The sequence below is a fragment of the Ranitomeya imitator genome, chromosome 5 (assembly GCF_032444005.1).
Source record: "Ranitomeya imitator isolate aRanImi1 chromosome 5, aRanImi1.pri, whole genome shotgun sequence".
Taxonomy (NCBI): Eukaryota; Metazoa; Chordata; class Amphibia; order Anura; family Dendrobatidae; genus Ranitomeya; species Ranitomeya imitator.
Window position 1 is genome coordinate 359,813,709 of NC_091286.1, and position 18,305 is coordinate 359,832,013.

Genomic DNA, 18,305 nt, shown 5'->3' on the forward strand with positions numbered 1-18,305 from the left:
GGAAATCTTTAACTTTGGTTTATCTTTAACTTTGGGAAAGTAGTTATGGATAAAAAGATTGGTATATATAAAGGACTATAATCTTAAAGGACCACCCCATGAAGATACTACATACTACAATTATTAAAATTATGATTTTTTTTTCATAGACAAAGTCTGAATTACAATAATAATACCTTCAGAAAATAAATTGTTCTTACCCTTTTTGTCGTAATTTCTTGTCTATCCCCAAGTAGCTTTACACTTTTATCCAAAACTGAAAGTCCAACCATTGAGTTTGGCTCAGTCACATTAATCATCAGTGAGACTTTATCAAATGGATTGGCTTGCACTTTATTCCATGACACAAAGATCTAAAATCGACAAACCTATTTAAGATGTTTGATTTGCTGTCAGACTTATTCAAATTACATGTCAATAGTAGATAACAGTAATACTCTACAGTATAATTCATGACAAACAGTTTAATTATTATTTATGGCAATTCTGTCCACTTAAGCCCATGATTGGCTGCAATAGCCAAGTGACCACTTCCTGATTGATGCAGATAATCACAGACCTCAGCCGTCTTGTGACTGAAGGATAGGACGTAAGTAAGGCATGCTCATCTGCTTTAAACCATTGAGATCATGTACACAAGTGCGATATAGTTTTCACCAGGACAGGAAAGAAGCAGGGCGCGTCCGAGGGTGAGTATATTCCTATTAGGTATATACTCACCCTCGGACGCGCCCTGCTTCTTTCCGGCAGCCTTCCTTCCTAAGAATCAGCGCTTGAAGGACTTTCGGTGACGTCGCGGCTTGTGATTGGTCACGTGAGCGGTCACATGGGCGGTCGCGCGACCAATCACAAGCCGCGACATCATCTAAGGTCCTTCACGCGCTGATTCTAAGGAAGGAAGGCTGCCGGTTAGTACCAGGGCGCGTCAGAGGGTAAGTATAGCAATATTTTTTATTTTAATTCTTTATTTTACATTTAAATATGGATTCCGATACCGATTTCCGATATTGCAAACATATCGTAACTCAGTATCAGAATTCCGATACCAGATTCAGAAGATCGCCGACCTCATGGCCGACCCCACACAGGGGTCGGGTCGGGTTTCATGAAACCCGACTTTGCCAAAAGTCGGTGACTTCTGAAAATGGCCAACCCATTTCGCTCAACCCTAGCTGTGACATGTCAGCTGTTTTGAACAGCTGACATGTGCCTGCAATAGGCATGGGGGGAATTGCGATCTGCTCGTGCCTAGTAACTAGTTAAATGCTGCTGTCAAACGCTGACAGCGTCATTTAACAAGTGGTTCCGGCCATCGGGCCAGAAATACGTGCATTGCTGACCCCGTCACGTGATCGAGGTCATCGGTGCATTGCCATCACAACTGCAGGTCTCCTTGAGACATCTATGGTTGTTGATGATGGATTGCTATGAGCGCATTCCTGTGGTTGGCGCTCATAGAAATGCTGTAATTCAGCTACATAGAGGTGATCTGTGCAGCACCTCTATGTAGCAGAGGCGATCGAGTTGTGGCAGCTTCTAGCCTCCCATGGAGGCTATTGCAGCATGCCAAAAGTTTTTAAAAAATGTGTTTAAAAATAAAAAATATATAAAAGTTTAAATCACCCCCCTTTCGCCTCAATCAAAATAAAACAATAAAAAAAAATCAAACCTACACATATTTGGTATCTCTACGGTCAGAATCGATTAACCTGATCGCTAAAAAAAACAAAATGCCAGAATTACGTTTTTTTGGTCGCCGCAACATTGAATTAAAATGCAATAACGGGCGATCAAAAGAACATATCTGCACAAAAGTGGTATCATTAAAAATGTCAGCTTGGCACACAAAAAATAAGCCCTCACCAAACCCGAAATCATGAAAAATGGAGACGCTACAAGTAATGGAAAATTGTGCAATTTTTTTTTTCTAGCAAACTTTGGAATTTTTTTTCACCACTTAGATAAAAGAGAACCAAGATGTTAGGGGTCGAGTTCCCGCCTCTGCACAGGAGGAATCTTGAGCCATCTCCACTGCGGTCTCCCATTCTTCTCCAGCTGCAGTGAAGCCTGCTCAGCGGAGACGTCGGTCGCAGCGTCTGGCTGAGCCTGATATGGTGCGGATGATTACTGCTGCCTTTCCAGGCTCAGCCATTGTAACCAGTACTGGTCAGCGGCGAGCAGACGTCTCTGGGACTAAGTCCTGCTTTTCCCCTTCTGAGCTTGCCCAGGGTAAGACCTCTCATTGGAGGTTGGGGGTCATATGCTCAGGTACTGCAGTAGCTCCCATTGGTCCTCTAGGAATGTCCTGAAATTGCTGCAGCTATAAAAGGTTTGCATGACCGCACGGCCATGCGCTAGTATCAACTAGGTTATGTGTTCTGCACCAGTGTGGTCATATGTATGTGGTTTCAGGGTTTGGCTGAAATAAGCCCCTAGAATACCGGCACCTCCGGTGAGGAGTTTTGTGTGAGTGGATTCAGGGCCCGGATGAAATAAGCCCTTAGAATACCGGCACCTCTGGTGAGGAATTTTGCGTGTGCTATTCTGACTGCATGACCACTGTTCTCTCTATTTGGTAGCTGTGTTCCTCTGTGAGGTTAACAGGGCACATCATTCTCTTGTCTTAAGTGACTCTGTGAAGTAACAGAGTTCACTTATACTGCCATATAGTACCGTCAGTTAGTAGAAGCGGGTTTTACTCCTGCACGGTGGACCCCGGGTTGCGAACGCACCGACTACTCTATAAATATATATTTGGTGCCTTCCGCCAAACCCTAACACTAGACATGTTTGGTGTCTATGAACTAATAATGACCTGGAGAATCATAATGGCCAGTCAATTTTAGCATTTAGTCAAATTAGCAAAAAAGCCAATCAAAAAACAAGTGTGGGATTGCACTTTTTTTTGCAATTTCACCACACTTGGAATTTTTTCCCGTTTTTGAGTACACAACATGGTAAAGCCAATGGTGTAGTTCAAAAGTACAACTTGTCCCACAAAAAACAAGCTCTCACATGGCCTAACTGATGGAAAAATAATAAAGTTATGGCTCTGGAAAGAAGGGGAGCGAAAAACAAAAATGAAACAACAAAAAAAGCTCCTGGGGTTAAGGGGTTAAAGGAGTGGGACTTTTAGATTGGTAAAGCAAATGCAATATGTGCAAGACTTGACAAAAACTAGAAGGAGGGACAGCCATAAACCCTGGAAGAGACATAGAGGAGGGACTCTGATTCCCTTTTGGTACAATTGTAAAAGAGATTAAGATTCCTAAACTGGGAAAGTCAAAGCACTCAGTGCGAGGTCCAGCTTAAATTACAAGGACCCAGGAGGAGGCATTGCAATTCAACCAGCAACAGATGTTAAGGGGGGCCTCGGACTAAATTTTTGTGACAATATGAAAAATATTGTGAATTGGAATGAATTCTTTATGAAATTTTTGTCTACTCAAGGCCTTAAAGAGACAGAATCTGGCAATCAATGCATGGAAAGAAAGCCTCATGCTGTTGACTGTGCAAGAGTCCAAAACAAAAAAGATGGTAGGACTTGCCTGTAAAAGAATATTTTCTCAAGTCAGGAAAGTCACCTAATCTTTTATTAGATCCATATGTAAATCTTCAAATATAAAGTCACAAAGAATAAATGAGAACAACTACCCAAAAGGAAAAGTAGCAAAGAATTTTGCATCTGTCACAACAAGTAACAGATAACACTTAGATTTTTTCAGCATTTTTTCACCTTATTGTCAAAGTTAGGGTGGACAGATATGGTGGTAACATCATTCAGAACTGTTCCATCATTCATTACATGATACATGATCAGGAATGCTTCAGGAGTCCACGAACTTTGAGGTATTAGGGTCAGTAAAGTAGAGTTCTCAAGTCCTAAATGAACAATCTCTCCCCGAGAAATTATCTAAATTGAAACAAAAAAATGAAAAATGCAATAAAATTAATTATCTTATTACTACTTTATAATAAAGTTATTTTACCTCAAGAATTGAGCAAATTATAGTGGGATTTACGTGATCTAATTTCTATTGTGATCACAGAAATGATCAAATACACCACTGCAGATAGAATTGAACGGATATGGCTTGAGTTCATAAACTTAGTTTTCAGTACCTTGTTTTTTTCAATACTTGCCCTATAGTTTTAAGTAGAAAATTAGGAACTCTACCAAGGCTACTGGCTAATGGAGTTATTGTTTCACCTTGGTAAATAGGTAAAATTGCAAAATGCTTATAAAAACTAGTAACAATGAAATTTACTTCTTATCAAAAATCCACTCCATTCACAACATGGAGCAATGTTTAATTTTATATTCACTGCATGTTGCCCAGATTTCCATCACTCTGGCTGTCTGTCAGAGGTAAATGGACTCCTAAGCATGGAGCACATGCGTATAAGTTCTTTGCTTTAGGCTTGAAATCATTGATCTGAAGATGCCTGGCTGCTGCAAAGCTGATTCTGCCTTCAGCATGGAAGAGCCACCATTTGGGTCGGCAGTAAGTCAATCTCTAAAAGCACAGCTCCCCAGAAAAACAGGAAGGCGGGAGGCAGGGAGAGGTGCATTCCTGACGTAAGAACACTAGAAAATCCATTTACATTTTTTGAGTTAATAAATAGTAAATTCTGTAATATTATGAAAAATATAATAGTGCATGGATTATGACTAAAAGACAAACAATTGTAGATAAATGGAACAGTTGTGTCCACCCTAAACTTTTCTTGAATTGTGTTAAACAATTTGTCACCATGATATCAATTTAATACTATATTCCTCATAAACTTTTTTTTCACTTAGGAACCCATGTGAGATGGATTTTGTTTGACATCCCTTTATTGTACATTTTTTGCTATTTACTGACATTTTATGATATGGCTTTTAATTGAGTTTAATAACTAAAGTTTTGAAAATTACTACCACATTTTGTCTTTGGATTACGTAGTCATTGTCAATCTCTTGTGGTTTTGATTCCTTCAATTTAATTATTTTTTTTGTTCTGCTGTCATGGCTGACTAGAATGAAAATTATTAACAAACCATGCTGTAAACAGAGCCTAAGCAAGAACATATACAATTAGGTCCATATATATTTGGACAGAGACAACATTTTTCTAATTTTGCTTATAGACATTACTACAATGAATATTAAACAAAACAATTCAGATGCAGTTGAAGTTCAGACTTTCAGCTTTCATTTGAAGGTATCCACATTAAAATTGGATGAAGGGTTTAGGAGTTTCAGCTCCTTAAAATGTGCCACCCTGTTTTTAAAGGGACCAAAAGTAATTGGACAAATTCAATAATTTTAAATAAAATGTTCATTTCTAGTACTTGGTTGAAAACCCTTTGTTGGCAATGACTGCCTGAAGTCTTGAACTCATGGACATCACCAGGCGCTGTGTTTCCTTCTTTTTGATGCTCTGCCAGACCTTCACTATGTTGGTTTTCAGTTGCTGTTTGTTTGTGGGCCTTTTGGTCTGAAGTTTAGTCTTTAACAAGTGAAATGCTGCTCAATTGGGTTGAGATCAGGTGACTGACTTGGCCATTCAAGAATATTCCACTTCTTTGCTTTAATAAACTCCTGGGTTGCTTTGGCTTTATGTTTTGGGTCATTGTCCATCTGTAGTATGAAATGACGACCAATCAGTTTGGCTGCATTTGGCTGGATCTGAGCACACAGTATGGCTCTGAATACCTCAGAATTCATTCGGCTGCTTCTGTCCTGTGTCACATCATCAATAAACACTAGTGACCCAGTGCCACTGGCAGCCATGCATGCCCAAGCCATCACACTGCATCCCCTGTGTTTTATAGATGATATGGTATGCTTTGGATCATGAGCTGTACCACGCCTTCCCGATACTTTTCTCTTTCTATCATTCTGGTAGAGGTTCATCTTGGTTTCATCTGTCCAAAGAATGTTCTTCCATAACTGTGCTGGCATTATTAGATGTTTTTAAGCAAAGTCCAGTCTAGCCTTTTTATTCTTGATGCTTATGAGTGGCTTGCACTGTGCAGTGAACCCTCTGAATTTACTTTCATGCAGTCTTCTCTTTATGGTAGATTTGGATATTGATACGCCGACCTCCTGGAGAGTGTTGGTCACTTGGTTGGCTGTTGTGAAGGGGTTTCTCTTCACCATGGAGATTATTCTGCGATCATCCACCAATGTTGTCTTCCGTGGGCGCCCAGGTCTTTTTGCATTGATGAGTTCACCAGTGCTTTCTTTCTTTCTCAGGATGTACCAAACTGTAGATTTTGCCACTCCTAATATTGTAGCAATTTCTCGGATGGGTTTTTTCTGTTTTCGCAACTTAAGGATGGCTTGTTTCACCTGCATGGAGAGCTCCTTTGACCGCATGTTTACTTCACAGAAAAACCTTCCAAATGCAAGCACCACACCTCAAATCAACTCCAGGCCTTTTATCTGCTTAATTGAGAATGACATAACGAAGGGATTGCCCACACCTGTCCATGACATAGCCTTGGAGTCAATTGTCCAATTATTTTTGGTCCCTTTAAAAGCAGGGTGGCACATGTTAAGGAGCTGAAACTCCTAAACCCTTCATCCAATTTTAATGTGGATACCCTCAAATGAAAGCTGAAAGTCTGAACTTCAACTGCATGTGAATTGTTTTGTTTAATATTCATTGTAGTAATGTCTATAACCAAAATTAGAAAAATGTTGTCTCTGTCCAAATATATATGGACCTAACTGTATGCAAATCTAAACTTTTAGACAGTTGGTCTTCTTCATTGTTTGGTTGGAGTATGTTTATTATCTGAAATCCTAGTGCACTCAGCACAGCTTATTTAAATAATCATCCACACTATCCTTTACTGGGCACAATTTAAGCCTAGTTAAGTGTTCTAGCACTCTACAGCTCTGGCAAAAATTAAGAGACCACTGCAAAATGTTTAGTTTGGTAACGTTCACATTTGCATTGTTGGGCGCAGCGTCGTCGACGCATACCGATGCATGCATCATGCGCCCCTATCTTTAACATGGGGGGCACATGGACATGCGCCGGTATGCGTTGTATTGCGTTTTACGATGCATGCGTCATATTGACGCACAGACAGGGCGCAGAGGACGCTACTTGTAGTGTTTTCCCTGTGCCGAAATTCCTGCTGTGTACGATCTTATGACAACGCATGCGTTGCAAAACGCTGCGCTGTGTACATGCGTTGTTGGTTGCGTCGCCAACGCTGCGCCCAACAACGCAAATGTAAACGTAGCCTTTGTCTGATTTTTCTCTTTATAGGTATATTTTTGAGTAAAATGTAAATTGTTCATTTATTCTATTAACTTCTGACAACATGTCTCCGAATTTCCAAGCAATAAAGTTTGTCTTTTTTTTCTGAAAAGGAGAAACAGTCAAAATTTTAAAAAAGCAAACAGTGCTTTTAGACCTCAAATAATACAAAGAAAACAAGTACATAATCATTTAGAAACAACGATACTAATGTTAACTTCTGAAGGGTTCAGAAATCAATATTTTGTGGAATAACCATGATTTTTAATCACAGCTTTCATGCTTCTTGGCATGCTTTCCAACAGTCTTTCACACTACTTTTGGGTTATCTTATGCCACTCCTGGTACAAAAATGTAAGCAATTCTTTGTTTGATGGCTTGTGACTATCCATCATCCTCTTGAATACATTCCAGAAGTTTTCAATGGGGTTCAGGTCTGGAGATTGGGCTGCCCATGATAGGGTTTGGATGTAGTGGTCTCTTAATTTTTGCCAGAGCTGTATATGGTGCCTTCCAAATGGCTCCTGCAAACAGTGCTTAACCCATTCATGACCTTTGACATACATGTACGTCAAAAGTCGAGATAATCAAAGGAGTTTATTCTATAAGGTGAAAGAAACAAAATGCCATGTAACTTTAGACATTTATAAAGTTTAGGACTTTGATTAAATCAATAATAAATTACCAAATATTTTACTGCATCGACTGGTGTGCTACTCTTTACTTCAACCGTAAATGGAACTCCAACCTACAAAAGAAAGGTTCATGTTATTAGATAGAAATGTTGCCTTCATACAGTATTTTCAATTCAGTGTTTATGTCAAGAATACTTTTGGCAAATTAATAAGTAATAATTTCCAAAAAGATGATAATTAATTAGATACATTACTGTTTTTATTAAAAATAACTGACTAAAACTATAAAGCTAATAAATCAGTAACTGGAATAATACTACTACATACATGAATAATCAAGTAATTACATTTGTACATCTATTGTATTCTTTGCTAAAAAAAAAATGTGCACTTTACCTTTACATTATGGTTTGTATTTTGTATGTCAAGATACATTTTGTTTGGAGAGTTAAATACATCATCAACATCTAAATAATTCACACTGTCCTGAAACTCAGCCTGTAAAACAGAACTGAAATTAAAGACCTGAATAAAACTAGAAAGAAAATGAATTGCATGAAACTGTAAATGAGAAATGTGTAAAAAATGCTTTCTAGTTAATACATATTTTAAATGAATTAGCTTAGTTTAATGTAACCTGTCAGCAGGATTGTTACTGAGTAGCCTACAGACAGTGTCAGGTTGGCACCGTTATACTGATTACAATGATCCCTTTGTTGATGAAATCCATCTTGTGATTGTTGTTTAATCATTATGTTCAGTTTTTAGTTAATGAAATGCTTGTGGGGGCCTGTGGGTGGGGAGGCTTTATGTGGTGCTCTGCTTAGCTATTCTTACTGATGACTTCTGACAGGTCACTAATCCCTCAGTGACCTGCCCCCTATTTTACATACTGAATATTATATATTGAAAAAAAAAATCATCTTCAGCAAGCAGGTGCTGCACCATGATCACATGTATAATGTGCATTTAATTATTTTATTTGCTGGTATAAATAAATACAGAAAAAAAAAATTCTGTCTCAAAATTGCGCCAGCGCCTTAGCCGGTGGTGATTCGATAGATTCATCTGTGCAGGCACCATCAGCTCCATCTTTGTTGGGACAATTTTTTTTCTATACCAAGATGGTGCAGCCAATGCCTGAGCAATAGCATCTATCAGATTGCCGATAGATGCTATGGCACAGGCGCAGCCAGCGCCATTTTCAGACAGAATTTTTTTTTGTTGCTGAATTTATTTATACAAGCAAATAAAATAATTAAATGCATATTATACATGCCATCATGCTGCAGCACAGGCGCCATTGCCTCCTGCCTGCTGAAGGTATTTTTTTTTCAATATATATAATATTCAGTACGTAAAATAAGGGGCAGGTCACTGAGGGATCAGTGACCTGTCAGAAGCCATCAGAGTGAATAGCTAAGCAGAGCACCACATGAAATTTCCCCTCACAGCACGTCCCGGAGAATGAGCATATCATTAACTGAAAGCTGAAAATAAAGATTAAACAACAACCACAAGATGGATTACATCAACAAAGGTATCAATTTAATCAGCATAATGGTGCCAACCTGACACTCTCTGTAGGCTACTCAACACAATCCTGATGACAGGTTCAATTTAAGGCCATTGTTGGATTATCTAAAGGCCCCTTCACATTTAGCGACGCTGCAGCGATACCGACAACGATCCGAATCGCTGCAGCGTCGCTGTTTGGTCGCTGGAGAGCTGTCACACAGACCGCTCTCCAGCGACCAACGATGCCGGTAACCAGGGTAAACATCGGGTAACTAAGCGCAGGGCCGCGCTTAGTAACCCGATGTTTACCCTGGTTACCATGCTAAAAGTAAAAAAAAACAAACAGTACATACTTACCTACAGCTGTCTGTCCTCCAGCGCTGCGCTCTGCTTCTCTGCTCTCCTCCTGTACTGTCTGGGAGCCGGAAAGCAGAGCGGTGACGTCACCGCTCTGCTTTCCGGCTCACAGACAGTACAGGAGGAGAGCAGAGCGCAGCGCTGGAGGACAGACAGCGGTAGGTAAGTATGTAGTGTTTGTTTTTTTTTACTTTTAGCATGGTAACCAGGGTAAACATCGGGTTACTAAGCGCGGCCCTGCGCTTAGTTACCCGATGTTTACCCTGGTTACCAGTGAAGACATCGCTGGATCGGTGTCACACACGCCGATCCAGCGATGTCTCCAGGGAGTCCAGCGACGAAATAAAGTTCTGGACTTTCTTCAGCGACCAACGATCTCCCAGCAGGGGCCTGATCGTTGGTCGCTGTCACACATAACGATTTCATTAACGATATCGTTGCTACGTCACAAATAGCAACGATATCGTTAACAATATCGTTATGTGTGAAGGTACCTTAAGTCAATTACTTTTTATCACATGTACTTTTTTGGCTCACCTGTAAATAATGCACTTAATATCAGCTGCCAATTGGCACAAATAATGTTAAGAATTTTTTGAAACTGGGCACACCAGGCAGTTGCCACTAAAATGAAATTATTTGACATTATCATATTATTTACCATATAGGTACGCCAAAGGACGTGATGTTCCTGTCCCATTCAGTACAGTTACACCATGGTGATTGTGCACAGCACAGGAGCTCTGCCAGCATGGTAGTCATTGGGAGGTCAGCTTATGTGATAGCCAAGCCCCGGCTGTCATAGCCTGGAGTGGTGCCTGCACCGCCCCAGCTGTTTGACCCCCTAAATGCAGCAAGCAATGTCAATTGCAGTTTGCAATTTGGGAGGCTAGGAGATGGAGGGGGCTTTCACTCCCATGTGATCAGCACCCCCACAAACTTATCGTGGCTGCTGATCGTTGTCATGGTAACCCCAGGTTATCAGCCAGGTAACCTGTTTAGATCATGGTGTAAAAGTCGTTTGGTCAGTGTAAAACTGACAGCTATAATGCACTGCAGTGCTGGTGTATGCCAATGTTTATCAGTTTATCAGTGATCAGTGTAGCAAAAACTAAAGTCCCATAGAGGGACTAATTAAAAAAAGTATATAAAATTAAATAAAAAAAAAAAACAATGTAAAAGTATGTAAAAAAACAAAACAAAATAAAAACAAAATGAAAAAAATATTGTACCAATACATATAATTCTGTAAACACGAAAATAAACAAAAAAGTACACATTTGGTATTGCCGCCTCCAGAAGGCCCAGACCTATAAAACTGTCACACGAGTTCTGAAGGTGTCCTGTTCTTCATTAAACACTGTTACAAAAATAAATTTAAAAAAATGAAAAAAGTATGCTACTGAAACAACATCAAAAAGTCGAATGCTAATAAAATGGTAGTGCTGAAAACATCATCTTGTCCTGCAGAAAACACGCTGCAACATACCTTCATCAGTGGGAGATGAAAAAGCTATAGAAAATAGTGATGCAAAAAACATTTTTTTTTCCCTATAAAATAGTTTTTATTGTGTAAAGACATACAGAAATTATACAAATGTGATACTGCGGTAATTGTACTGGCCCAAAGAATAAAGCTGTTAATTTGTTCATTCTGTCTCCCAAAGATTGCAGTAAGGCTCGACTCATATTTATCCTGCGCTCTACACTGTGCGAATACATTGGGGTTTCCGTGTAAATCTCTGAATAACGTTATTCAGACAGAACCGCTGGCCTAAGATTCCCTATAATGAGGCATATTGAGACACAGTGGATGCTGTTTTGCCTGTGATCCAGCGGTGTCCCTCTTTTTAAGTATGCATAAAATCGTGGTCTGCCACAGTTTTGTGCACCTCTGAAAAGAATGACTCTTCTGAACAGTGGCCAGATGGAGTCCAGAGTACCTCTGCTGCCTCATTATAGTGAATGGATGCCTCAGGGGTTTCATCTGAATCACTTTATTCCGAGTTTGAGAGGGAAAGTCCAATGTAAGTGCCCATTGTAGAGCACAGGAAAATGTAATTTAAAATGTTATGTAAAATGTTCACAATAAAAGGTTCAATTCAATTTTTTAAAAAAAGCAAATCCCTACTCAGGTTAGTCATGCGTCAATGGAAATATACAGGGGCTTCCACCGGTAGGCCAAAAACTTTGGAAAAGCACTATGGCTACTCCTCACCTCCAAAAGTAATCCATCGAATTCTGCGCTCCCAAATTCAAATGCCTCCATCCCCTCTGAGACTCACAGTGTCCCTAAATCCCTTTTAGTGTCCACATGTTTGGTATTTCTGTAGTGATGCCTCTTAATTAGTGTTGAGCGATACTGTCCGATACTTGAAAGTATCGGTATCGGATAGTATCGGCCGATACCCGAAAAGTATCGGATATCGCCGATACCGATATCCGATACCAATACAAGTCAATGGGACACCAAGTATCGGAAGGTATTCTGATGGTTCCCAGGGTCTGAAGGAGAGGAAACTCTCCTTCAGGCCCTGGGATCCATATTAATGTGTAAAATAAAGAATTAAAATAAAAAATATTGATATATTCACCTCTCCGGCGGCCCCTGGACATCACCGCGGGTAACCGGCAGGCTTCTTTGTTTAAAATGAGCGCGTTTAGGACCTGAGAATGACGTCGCGGCTTCTGATTGGTCGCGTGCCGCTCATGTGACCGCCACGCGACCAATCAGAAGCCGCGACGTCATTCGCAGGTCCTAAATTCCTAGAATGAGGAGTTTAGTGCCTGAGAATGACGTCGCGGCTTGTGATTGGTCGCGTGGCGGTCACATGAGCGGCACGCGACCAATCAGAAGCCACGACGTCATTCTCAGGTCCTAAACGCGCTCATTTTAAACAAAGAAGCCTGCCGGTTACCAACGGTGAAGTCCAGGGGCCGCCGGAGAGGTGAATATATCAATATTTTTTATTTTAATTCTTTATTTTACACATCACTATGGATCCGATACAGATTCCCGATACCACAAAAGTATCGGAACTCGGTATCGGAATTCCGATACCGCAAGTATCGGCCGATACCCGATACTTGTGGTATCGGAATGCTCAACACTACTCTTAATGTTAATGTCCTTGTCTCCATAAGCACGAGCTGGGCACAATGTATGGGCACTACAATGTACTGGGCAATACAATAGCATATTTAAATTTTCACTAAGCAATATCCACTGCTGCTTGTTTCTGGAAAACACCAATGGAGTCAAAATCTTCACTACACCTGTAGAGATATTCTTAGAGGAGTGTAATTTCCAAAATATGGTCACTTGAGAGGGATTTATGCTCTATTAGCACTTTGGAATCCACAAAGAATTCTATGATAACACAGGTCTGAAAGGGTAAAATTGTTTGAAAAGTAAGAGATTATTTTTATATACTTTCAATCTCTGAACTTAGTAAAAATATGGAAAAAATTCCATTACGTATAGTTTTTTCACAAACACTGGCTCCCTATGCTTTTTCTTGCACCATATTTAGACCCGTTTTCATGACCTTTGGTGGATGATTTTGGTATCATTAGATTGCCACAGCTTTTTTCACAGCTGAAAATAAATGATTTGGTCAGGGACTTGAACCTTCCTAAACATTCTATAGAACTTTTAAGCTTTAGACCAGTGTTTCTCAACTCCAGTTCTCCAGACTCCATGACAGGTCATGTTTTCAGGATTTCCTTAGTATTGCACAGGTGATGATTTCATCACCTGCTCAAGCATTAATTCCATCGCCTATGCAATACTAAGGAAATCCTGAAAACATGACCTGTTGTGGGGTCTTGAGGATTGGAGTTGAGAAACACTGCTTTAGACTAAAGGAAAATAACGAATTCCTTACATACTGTTCTCAAGGTGGTGCTCTTGTGTATTTTTCCTAGACTGATAGAAAAAAATTAACATTTAGCACAATGTGAGAAAGCAGGTACTCTTTATCGATTCATCCAAACAAAAGTCTGAAAGCTGTGCTAAACGGCAGCAAGTATGCTCCAGTGCTTATAGTGTATCCTGTGCACTTGAAGTAAAGTTGTGAGACTATATTCTCAAGAAACTTAACTATGAGGAGCAGCAAGAAGAGTACACAAAGTACCCATGCTTTTAGTGTGAATAGGACAACAGGGATAAGACTCATCACTGGAGCCAAAAAGTTGGCCAATGAGAACATCTTTGCAACCTGGAATCAAGAACATAGTTGCAGAAAGTTTAGTTGATCCCCTGCTACTATTCCACATTATGCTTGGACTGAAGCAGTTTGTGAAAGCTCTACCAAAAGAAGGAGAGACATTTAAGTGTCTGTGTAAAAAGGTTTATGGACTGTCCAAAGAAAAACTGAAGGAAGACTTTTTTGTGGGTCCGGATATTCAGAAACTCATGAAGGATGATGTGTTTGAAACAAAAATGAAAGCTGTTGAAAAAAGGACTTGGCATTTTTTTAACCACTTCCCAACATGTGCCAAAAATGTATGGCATTGCAGGAGCTGCATTCCAACAAACTTCCGTACATATATTGTTAAGGACTGGCGGAACGCACCAAGTACAAGATGAAATGGAACTAGGTGCGTTCGCAGTCCGAGGTCCACCGTGCAGGTAAAAACCCTGCTGCTAGTAAAGACGGACTATATGGCGGTACTATAAGAATACACACATGGGTTAACTTCACCCTGTGTGAAGGAAGCGACCCTGTTGCGTCACAGGACCGCGGTACCGCACATAGAGTGCAAGCAAGGAGTCACTAATCTCAAACCCGAGACTGAGGATTTGAGTTCAGAAGACCCCATGCGCTCGACACCGCAACTGGGGTGTCAGAGGAACATAAATAATAATATAAAGGCACAAGAGTGCGTGCGGTGCCGCACTGACGGACGCCACTAACCACCCAGGCTTGGGTCAGGAAAGCGCAGAGCAAGCGCACGGCGCCGTACTGGCGGACACAGCAACTGGTAGCTGTAATGTGTGTTACGTGCTGTTGGATAAGTCGGGCGCTAGATAGCAAACATACACCTTCCGCGAACAGTCATCCAATAGGGAGGGTTATTTAAAGAGCGACTTTCACTCACAACACACACACATATTTACAAAACAATACTAGCGCATGGCCGTGCGGTCATGCGCAGTTTATATAGTTGCAGCATAGGAAGCTGCTACCGAAGTTTTGCCCTTTCAGGACCTTCCTGGAGGACCAATGGAATGTGCTGCAGTACCTGAGCATGTGACCCTCGATCTCCAACGGGAGATCTTGCCCTGGGCATGCTCAGTGTGTGAAAATAAGGACTTAGTCCCAGAGAAGCTTGCTCGCCGCAGATCAGTGCAGGGTACAACAGGAGAGCCAGAAAAGGCAGAAGTAACCCTCTGCACAGAATCAGTCCCAGCAAGACGCTGGGAGCGACGCCTCCGCTGAGCAGACCCCACTGCGGCCGATGCAGAATGGGAAACCGCAGCAGACACGGATCGAGATTCCTCCTGTGCAGCAGAGGAAACTCGACTCCTAACATATATTTCTTCATGATCGCGCAGGCTCAAGCTGAGAGCTACTGCAATCAAATGTGGGTGTTAGCTCTATATGAGAGCTGACACCCTGCAGCAATAACAACAATTGATGTTAGCAACGATCACAGACTTTAACCCCTTAGCGACCGCCGATACGCCTTTTAACGGCGGCCGCTAAGGGTACTTAAACCACAGCGCCATTAATTAACCCCTTTACCCCCAAGGATGGTTTGCACGTTAATGACCGGGCCAATTTTTACAATTCTGACCACTGTCCCTTTGTGAGGTTATAACTCTGGAACGCTTCAACGGATCCCAGTGATTCTGACATTGTTTTCTTGTGACATATTGTACTTCATGACAATGGTAAAAATTCTTTGATAGTACCTGCGTTTATTTGTGAAAAAAACGGAAATTTGGCGAAAATTATGAAAATTTCGCAATTTTCCAACTTTGAATTTTTATGCAATTAAATCACAGAGATATGTCACACAAAATACTTAATAAGTAACATTTCCCACATGTCTACTTTACATCAGCACAATTTTGGAACCAAAATTTTTTTTTGTTAGGGAGTTATAAGGGTTAAAAGTTAACCAGCAATTTCTCATTTCTACAACACCATTTTTTTTTAGGGACCACATCTCATTTGAAGTCATTTTGAGGGGTCTATATGATAGAAAATACACCATTCTAAAAACTACACCCCTCAAGGTGCTCAAAACCATATTCAAGAAGTTTATTAACCCTTCTGGTGCTTCACAGGAATTTTTTGAATGTTTAAATAAAAATGAACATTTAACTTTTTTTCACAAAAAATTTAATTCAGCTCCAATTTGTTTAATTTTACCAAGGGTAACAGGAGAAAATAGACCCCAAACATTGTTGTACAATTTGTCCTGAGCACGACAATACCCCACATGTGGGGGTAAACCACTGTTTGGGCGCATGGCAGAGCTCGGAAGCGAAGGAGCGCCATTTGACTTTTCAATGCAAAATTGACTGGAATTGAGATGGGACGCCATGTTTCGTTTGGAGAGCCCCTGATGTGCCTAAACATTGAAACCCCCCACAAGTGACACCATTTTGGAAAGTAGACCCCTTAAGGAACTTATCTAGATGTGTGGTGAGCACTTTGACCCACCAAGTGCTTCACAGAAGTTTATAATGTAGAACCGTAAAAATAAAAAATCATATTTTTTCACAAAAATTAACTTTCCGCCCCCAATTTTTTATTTTCCCAAGGGTAAGAGAAGAAATTGGACCCCAAAAGTTGTTGTACAGTTAGTCCTGACTACGCTGATACCCCATATGTGGGGGTAAACCACTGTTTGGGCGGATGGGAGAGCTCGGAAGGGAAGGAGCGCTGTTTGACTTTTCAATGCAAAATTGACAGGAATTGAGATGGGACGCCATGTTGCGTTTGGAGAGCCACTGATGTGCCTAAACATTGAAACCCCCCACAAGTGACACCATTTTGGAAAGTAGACCCCCTAAGGAACTTATCTAGAGGTGTGGTGAGCACTTTGACCCACCAAGTGCTTCACAGAAGTTTATAATGCAGAGCCGTAAAAATAAAACAAAAAATTTTACCCACAAAAATTATTTTTTTAGCCCCCAGTTTTGTATTTTCCCAAGGGTAACAGGAGAAAGTGGACCCCAAAAGTTGTTGTCCAATTTGTCCTTAGTGCGCTGATACCCCATATGTGGGGGGGAACCACTGTTTGGGCGCATGGGAGGGTTCGGAAGGGAAGGAGTGCCATTTGAATGCAGACTTAGATGGAATGGTCTGCAGGTATCACATTGCGTTTGCAGAGCCCCTAATGTACCTAAACAGTAGAAACCCCCCACAAGTGACACCATTTTGGAAAGTAGACCCCCTAAGGAACTTATCTACATGTGTGGTGAGCACTTTGACCCACCAAGGGCTTCACAGAAGTTTATAATGGAGAGCCGTAAAAATAAAACAAAAATTTTTTCCCACAAAAATTATTTTTTAGCCCCCAGTTTTGTATTTTCCCAAGGGTAACAGGAGACATTGGACCCCAAAATTTGTTGTCCAATTTGTCCTGAGTGCGCTGATACCCCATATGTGGGGTGGAACCACTGTTTGGGCGCATGGGAGGGCTCGGAAGGGAAGGAGCTCCATTTGGAATGCAGGCTTAGATGGAATGGTCTGCAGGTGTCACATTGCATTTGCAGAGCCCCTAATGTACCGAAACAGTAGAAACCCCCCACAAGTGACACCATTTTGGAAACTAGACCCCCTAAGGAACTCATCTAGATGTGTTCTGAGAGGTTTGAACCCCCAAGTGTTTCACTACAGTTTGTAACGCAGAGCCGTGAAAATTGAAAAAAAAAATCTTTCCCCCAAAAATTATTTTTTAGCCCCCAGTTTTGTATTTTCCGAGGGTAAGAGGAGAAATTTGACCCCAAAAGTTGTTGTCCAATTTGTCCTGAGTACGCTGATACCCCATATGTTGGGGGGAACCACCGTTTGGGCGCATGGGAGGGCTCGGAAGGGAAGGAGTGCCATTTGGAATGCAGACTTAGATGGAATGGTCTGCAGGCGTCACATTGCGTTTGCAGAACCCCTAATGTACCTAAACAGTAGAAATCCCCCACAAGTGACCCCATATTGGAAACTAGACCCCCATGGAACTTATCTAGATGTGTTGTGAGAACTTTGAACCCCCAAGTGTTTCACTACAGTTTATAACGCAGAGCCGTGAAAATAAAAAATCTTTTTTTTCCTACAAAAATTATTTTTAGCCCCCAGTTTTGTATTTTCCCAAGGGTAACAGGAGAAATTGGACCCCAAAAGTTGTTGTCCAATTTGTCCTGAGTACGCTGATACCCCATATGTTGGGGTAAACCCCTGTTTGGGCACACGGGAGAGCTCGGAAGGGAAGAAGCACTGTTTTACTTTTTCAACGCAGAATTGGCTGGAATTGAGATCGGACGCCATGTCGCGTTTGGAGAGCCCCTGATGTGCCTAAA

The 18,305-nt window shown here is 41.0% G+C and overlaps 1 protein-coding gene across 1 annotated transcript in view; it reads right to left on the minus strand.

Annotated features, from left to right (window-relative positions):
* CD109 (CD109 molecule) overlaps positions 1-18,305 on the minus strand; it is a 395,644-nt gene that overhangs the window by 195,952 nt on the left and 181,387 nt on the right. The window contains exons 12-15 of the mRNA XM_069726553.1: positions 8,294-8,395; positions 7,948-8,010; positions 3,737-3,913; positions 201-353 (exon numbers count right to left, since the gene is read on the minus strand). Coding sequence (XP_069582654.1) covers positions 201-353; positions 3,737-3,913; positions 7,948-8,010; positions 8,294-8,395 — 495 coding nt within the window. The remainder of the gene's footprint in view (positions 1-200; positions 354-3,736; positions 3,914-7,947; positions 8,011-8,293; positions 8,396-18,305) is intronic.